General features: G+C 43.3%; 1 protein-coding gene across 4 annotated transcripts in view; it reads right to left on the reverse strand.

Moving 5' to 3' along the window:
* Btk (Bruton tyrosine kinase) overlaps positions 1-7,099 on the reverse strand; it is a 46,384-nt gene that overhangs the window by 2,234 nt on the left and 37,051 nt on the right. For all 4 annotated transcript variants that reach the window (XM_031367922.1, XM_031367930.1, XM_031367939.1 and 1 more), the window contains 6 exons: positions 6,848-6,922; positions 5,954-6,125; positions 5,225-5,441; positions 3,413-3,477; positions 2,424-2,542; positions 1,379-1,536 (listed from right to left, as the gene is read on the reverse strand). In XM_031367922.1, coding sequence (XP_031223782.1) covers positions 1,379-1,536; positions 2,424-2,542; positions 3,413-3,477; positions 5,225-5,441; positions 5,954-6,125; positions 6,848-6,922 — 806 coding nt within the window. The remainder of the gene's footprint in view (positions 1-1,378; positions 1,537-2,423; positions 2,543-3,412; positions 3,478-5,224; positions 5,442-5,953; positions 6,126-6,847; positions 6,923-7,099) is intronic.

The following is a 7,099-nucleotide window of genomic DNA, read 5'->3' on the forward strand; positions in this document are numbered from 1 at the left end:
GGAATAGGGCATAGAAATGCATGCCTCTGACTCCTGCCATTGGATGTGGAGGCATGAGAACCAGAAACTGAAAGTCAACCTTGGCTATATAAAGCATTTGAGGACAGCCTGACATTCCAAGACCTGGTCTCAGACAGACACCTGCACCACACCCCTGGCTTATGAGGTGCTGGAGAGCAAACAAAGGTGTCATTAATGCTAGGTAAGCACTCTACCAATTAAGTCACATTCCCCAGCCCCAGCAAAGCATTTTTAGAATAGTGAAACATGATCCTTATTTCCAAAATACTACAACTTCACCCCCTCAAAATCTATAATGAAAATAAAATGTTATAAAAAAAAATTAAGGAAGGGCTGGAGAGATGGCTCAGTGGTCAAGAGCACTGACTGCTCTTCCAGAGGTCCTGAGTTTAATTCCCAGCAACTTATGGTGGCTAACAATCATCTCTTCTGGTGTGTCTGAAGACAGTATACTCACATACATAAAATGAATAAATAAAATCTTTTAAAAATTAAATTAAGTCGGGTGGTGGTGGCGCACGCCTTTAATCCCAGCACTTGGGAGGCAGAGGCAGGCAGATTTCTGAGTTCGAGGCCAGCCTGGTCTACAGAGTGAGTTCCTGGACAGCCAGGGCTATACAGAGGAACCCTGTCTCGGAAAAAAAAATTAAAACCACAGTGCGCCAGAGAGATGGCGCAGGTATTTAGAGCACTGACTGTTCTTCCAGCAGATCCATGTTTGATTCCCAGCACCCACATGGTGGCTTACAGCTATCTGTAACTCCAGATCCCGGAAATCTGATGCCCTCTTCAGGCCTCCCTAGGCATCAGATATACATACAGGCAAAATGCCCATACATATAAAATAATACAATAAGTTTAAAAAATGTTTAGAAGCAAAAACCCCAAAACCAAAGCAGACAGACAATACTATTTTGGGTCCTTCCTAAGTGACAGGGTTTTTAATGTCTCATTTCGAACCTCAACCAGAAAAAGTTGGTGGCTAGTAAAGTGGAAAAAGGGTGGGTCCCAGGTAATGATTACAGACTTTTTTCCTTTTGGTTTTGGGATCAAAGGTATACACCACCACCACCTCAGTGATTACAGACTTTGTAACACCCATTCTCTTCCCTGAGTGGTAGATAGCAGGGTCTTCCAAACTCTTAAAGCTGAACTAGGTATCAGGGTCTGCTAATGCTACGCTGGTGAGGATCAGGGTGGGTATGAAAAGCCCATCAGAGGCTTGGGATGCAGGCCAGAAGGAGAAAGCATGCGCAGCTGTAAGGCAGTGCCCAGCTGACATGTGACCATGGAGAACAGGGACTGGGCAGCTCAGTGAAAAATGAGTTCAAGGGACGAGTGTAAGAGGGGACCTTACCTCGTGCCAGCAGCTGTACATGATGGTATATACCCTCTCTGAAGCCAGATGAGGCCTGTAGAGACGTAAGCCTTGAGCGATGTGTTCTGCTGTCTCACTGTTAGTAAATCTCTCATATGGCATTTTCCCCAGGGAGTAAATCTCCCACATTAAAACCCCTAGAAGATAAAAAGAAGTATATTCTGTCTTCTTGGAATCCTTGGAGCCTAATCCTTCTTGATGAACTTCCAAGATTAGAATAAGCTGGTTTCTCCCCTCTATGGATTTTTTGCATTTGGTCCAGGCTTCTGCCACAGTCCTGGTTGTACCAGCAGCTCACAAAGCTGCACTACGCTAGCCCATTATTAGTTACTGTAGAAGAGAGAGACTGGGTCTTGTTTGTCTTGGTAGCTTCAGGCTCTGGCAGAGTGCCTAGTACATTATCAGTATTCAGAAGCTGTTGAATAATGAATGCTTTGTTTTCTGGGATAGATTGTAATTTCTAAGAAGACAGAGATTATGTCCAGTGTGCTGTGTTTGTCCTCAGAAAGCCCTGTGGTCCCTGACACATAAGAAACACGGAAGGATCAGATGAACGACAAGAGGAATACAAGTTTGAACTTTCCTGTTATGTTCTTCTTTGAGCTGTATAATCTATATTCTCTCTTCTCCCCTCCCCTCATCCTACCATGCGTGTGTGTGTGTATGTGTGTGTGCCTGTGTGCACACTCCAGCACTTGTACCACAGCATACAGTTGTAAGTCAGATAACAACCTCTGGTGTTGGTCTTTACCTTTCACCTTGTTTGAGATAAAGGTCTCCCTTGCTGTTTTCTGGTACATTCTACAGGCTAGCTGGTCCATGAGTTGTGTGTGATTCTCTGGTCTCTATCTCCTATCTGCTGGTAGGGGCCTAGTGAGATTACAGATACCTGTAATTCATCTCTATTGCTTCCAGCTTGTATGTGGGGTCTGGGAATTGAACTGAGGTTGTCAAGGCTGCATGAGAAGCAGTTTACCCACTAAGCCATCTTGACATCCTTATCTGTATGTTCTTATCTACTTACCAAAAGCCCAGATGTCAGATTTGCTGCTGAACTTGCTATACATAAGCACTTCTGGTGGAGACCACCGGACTGGAAATTTAGAGCCTACCGAGCTGGTGTATTCATCATCAAGGACATACCTGCAAGAGATTCAAGACTTGTTGCCATTAAGATTTAGACGACTTGATGTGTGCCCATCTTCTCAGCACACACCACAAGGGCTGTCCAAGTGCACACTTACTTTCTCAAGGTCTCTACTGGCTAGCCAACACCTTTTACAAATGTTACTTTTAACAAAACCTCTGTTTTCTTTCTCTTTGGAAAAGTATGTATTTACCATCTATGTGGTTGGACCTAGGGCCTTGCACATGCTAGGCTAGGATCCTACTAATGATAAACACTTCTAATATTTTTTTGTACTTTTGAAAAACAATCGAGACAGTGTCTCACTAAATTGCCTAGGCTGGCCTTGAGTTTTCAATCATGGTACTTTTTGAGCCTCCAGCGTTGATGGGATTCCAGGCCTGGACCATCAGTGTCTGCTCTCATCTTGCTGTCTGATTTTGCTTTCCTGATTGACAATATGGTTACAATAAGAATAAACAGGAAAAAAATATAATAAGGACTCCTTTCCTCTTCTCTACTCTACCACTTTTTTTTTCTCTGCATTTCTTCCCTACTTTCTTGCAGCCTGCAGGAGCCAAGAAGGGTTAGAGCAAGGAAGGAGTAATGAGAGAAAGTCATTGGGTTTAGGGGATCAAGATAAGATACTGGACAAATAGGAGAAGAATGAAGAGGGGGGAAAGGGTGCAGAGGAAAAAGAGGAAAGGAGAAGAGGCATACAGCAGTGAAGGAAAGGATAAAGCTGGGGCAGTGGCTCATGCCTGGAATACCAGTAGTGGATAGCAGAGGCAAGATACAGTACTCATGAGTTAGGCCAGCATGGACCATGTAGCACACCCCTTTTCCAAAATAAATAAGAAATAGGAAGATGAAAAGGGCACACTTACCTAGACAGGCCAAAGTCAGATACTTTCACAACTCCTTGATCGTTTACCAAACAGTTTCGAGCTGCCTATGGTACAATAGATATGTGAGACTGCATCCTTGACCTTAGTTAAAGAGGAAGACATAGTTTCTGCCCACCGGCATGGAGTTGCATATGCACAGGTATGTGTGTGCATGTAGAGGCCAGAGGTTGATGTCAGCTGTCTTCTTTAACGACTCTACTTTGTTTTTGAGACAGGGTCACTGAACCTAGAGCTCAGTGATTGAGCCAGGCTGGCCAATGAGCTCCAGGGATCTGCTTGTCTCTCCCCAGTGCTGGGATTACAGATATGTGCTGCTATAGTGGCTTTTATATTGGTGCTAGGGATCTGAACTTGGTGTTCTTTTTTTTTTCCTTCTTATTCTATAGGCACTTTACCAGCAAAGCTAGCACCCTTGCCTTTTTTTTTTTTAAGATAAAGAGATCTTTTATTTAAAAATATTTATTTATTTATTTGTTTGTTTAATATATGTGAGTACACTGTTGGTGTCTTCAGACACACCACAAGAGGGCATCAGATCTCATTACAGATGGTTGTGAGCCACCATGTGGTTGCTGGGAATTGAACTCAAGACCTCTGGAAGAGCAATTGGTGCTCTTAACCACTGAGCCATCTCTCCAGCCCGAGAGTGGGTCTTATTTTATACTCCAAGCTGACCAAGAAGTCACTATATAGCTCAGGCTGTCCTCAAACTCCTGGGAATGCTCCTGTTTCAGTCTTAAAAGTACTGGGATTATAAGGATGAGGCAGCAAATTTGACTGATCCTGAGAAATGGTGCTGTATTTCCATCATATGGAGAGCAACCTGATACACAGTCCTAAACCAAGCATGCTGAACAATTAATTTCGTTCATGTGAACAACTCCACTTCACTGAACTGCTAAGAGAATTCAGAATAAAACAACCAACAAGTTTGCATTGTATTTTTGTCTTTCTGGCAGGGAGAGTAGGGCAGTTTGAGTCTCCATCCAGCTGAAAGAAACAAAGGCACAAACTGATGCTTCCAGGAGCTAAGTGGGCAAGAATGGAGCACACTGGCTGGGTATGAAAGGGAGAGCTTAACCCCACCGCCAGGTGACTATTAGCATGAGCAGTGAGATTGGGTCCTGTCTTCTCAGATGGTCCAGATTTTCAAGAGAATCTGGAAAGAACGGGTGTTTTTCAAATGCACAATGTCTCTTTTTAAGTATTTCTTAACTATAATAAAACAGGTTTTGTGCTCAGTTGGTAGAATTCTTGACTAGCATGTATGAAGCTCTGGGTTCAGTTCCCAGCACTGCATAAACCAGGGCTGGTGGTACCTACCTATAATCCTAACACTTGGAAGTAGAGAAAGAGGGATCTGTAGTCCAAAACCAGCCTGGGCTACAAAAAATCTTGCTTTAAAAAAATAAAAGAAAATAGGAAGAAAAGAAAACATGGATCAAAATGTATCTATGGGTTATATTTGTAACTCTGACATAACCAAATAGTGGTTTTGTACCAGGAGCAGTCCCAAGGGGAAACACACAATTGCTCTTCTGTTCAAGATCTAGAGTGGGTACTATTTCCTCAAAGGTGGCAAGGACTTGGGGTAAGTGGCAGGCCTGTTGGAATTGAGAGTGGAGACAAGTGATGGGCTCAACAGTAGGGCAGATCCACACTTAACCTGTAATGATTTCTAGAGACAATCTAAATGCTGGCACCTGCAACCCTCCTCAGTGGTGGACACTATATATCTTCCAATGCTCATTGCACCCCTTGATCTCCATCCCAGCCCTTCTGAGGTCTCACCAGGTCTCTGTGAAGGAACTGCTTCGACTCCAAGTATTCCATTGCTTCACAGACATCTTTGCACATCTCAAGCAGCTGCTGTGTCTGGAAGCGGTGCCGCATCTCCCTCAGGTAGTTCAAGAGGCAGCCATTAGCCATGTACTCGGTGATGATGAAGATGGGGCGCTGTTTGGTGCAGACTCCATACAACTGCACTAACTTCTCATGGGAAAGATTCCTGTGGAAGAGGCAAGGAGCTGGTCCCTCCCCCCATCTTACCTCTGCAGGCTAGTCATAAAGGGGTAGGGTAGGAAAGGGCCTAGCATAGAACGTCGAATAAGGGACTATAATAGCAAGGTTATTCTCTTCTTCCCATAAAAAAACCCCAAAAGTGCTTCAAATGTGGGGATGCGCAAGGATTTGAAGTCCACCAAATGAACAAGAAACAATCCCAAGCTTAGAAGAACAATAGGTAAAATTATAGTTATCATTTCTTTCAAAAGTCTAATATTGTACATATACCCCAAAATGCTACTGAGAAGGTCTGTAACATGCCCAACACTAGTCTCAATCAGTATCTAAGTCAGAGAATTGATTACCTTAGCAGTTCTGTAAGGTAACCCACCAAGGGCAAACCTCAGACCCCTATCCCAAGCTTCGCACATTGTAAGTCACCTTAGACCACAGTGCGCTGACCTTGAAGTTCCCTCCTACAACTGGATTGAGAGTTGAATTTAGGATGTAACTCACATCATGACTTTGGCTTCTTCAATGAATTCATCCTCGGACATGGAACCTTCTCTGATCATCTTGATGGCCACATCGTATTGGCCCCTCCACTTCCCATATTTCACGACACCGAATTGCCCGGTCCCAAGCTCCTTCAGGAAGGTAAGGTCCTTTGGATCGATTTCCCAGGATCCTACCAACAAAGACTTGTTGTGATTCTTTGAGGGGGCATGCATATATAACAACTTCGATAGATAAGATTCCCTACTAAGGAATAAATAGGAAAAAACATCAAAGGGAATATTCTCAGGAGTACTAATCCAACTTTCTTTATTCAGGAAAATCTTGGGGGAAGAGGGAGGATTACTTGTGGGAGGACTCTGGGAATTTTGGGTACAAAATGGCCAGGAGGCAAAAAGATAGCCCAAACGACCTTCCAAAATTCAGTTATGATAAGGTTAATAATGGCAGTTAGTAAACTAATGAATGATATTGTAAACTTTTTATATGATAAAATAAACAGGGCTGGTGAGATGGCACTGTAGGTGAAGGTGCTTGCCAGTAAGCTTGGAGACACAAGTTTGATCCCATGAACCTGCATGTTAGAGAGAGCCAACTCCAGCTTGTCCTCTGACTTATACAAGTATGCTAAGGCATATGTGTATTCGCAGGCACAAGAAAATAAATGTAAAAATTTAAACCATCAACAATAAATCCTTTTAGAAATCTGTCTTTTGCAGCCCCAGAAGAAACCACTAGAGGGAGAAAGTTTCTAAATAGCTTGGTTCTGTCTAGTCCTTCCTAGAGACAACTGTCACAGAACAGAACATCTTAAGAGCATCCTAAAAGGCAAGGTCTATTGAGGTAATTCTTATAACCGCCAGTCCATCCATCTCCACAGAAATAAGTAGTTACCATAGCCCAGGCCTGCAGTAGAAGGCGCGTTTTTGTTTTGTTTAGACACAGGATATTTCAGCCTGGATATGAGGCCTGAAACAGAGAGGTCACAATGTCAGCATAGGGGCTGGGATCCCTTTCACATACCCATCACCTTACATTCTCACAATTCTAGCATCAATCTTTCTAATTCATTTTGAATCTCAGAGGATCTCCACTAATCCCCAGGGTTTTCTGATAGTTTCTCCTCTCACCAAAATTTTTGTGGCA

Source organism: Mastomys coucha, chromosome X (assembly GCF_008632895.1).
Source record: "Mastomys coucha isolate ucsf_1 chromosome X, UCSF_Mcou_1, whole genome shotgun sequence".
NCBI classification, from domain to species: Eukaryota; Metazoa; Chordata; class Mammalia; order Rodentia; family Muridae; genus Mastomys; species Mastomys coucha.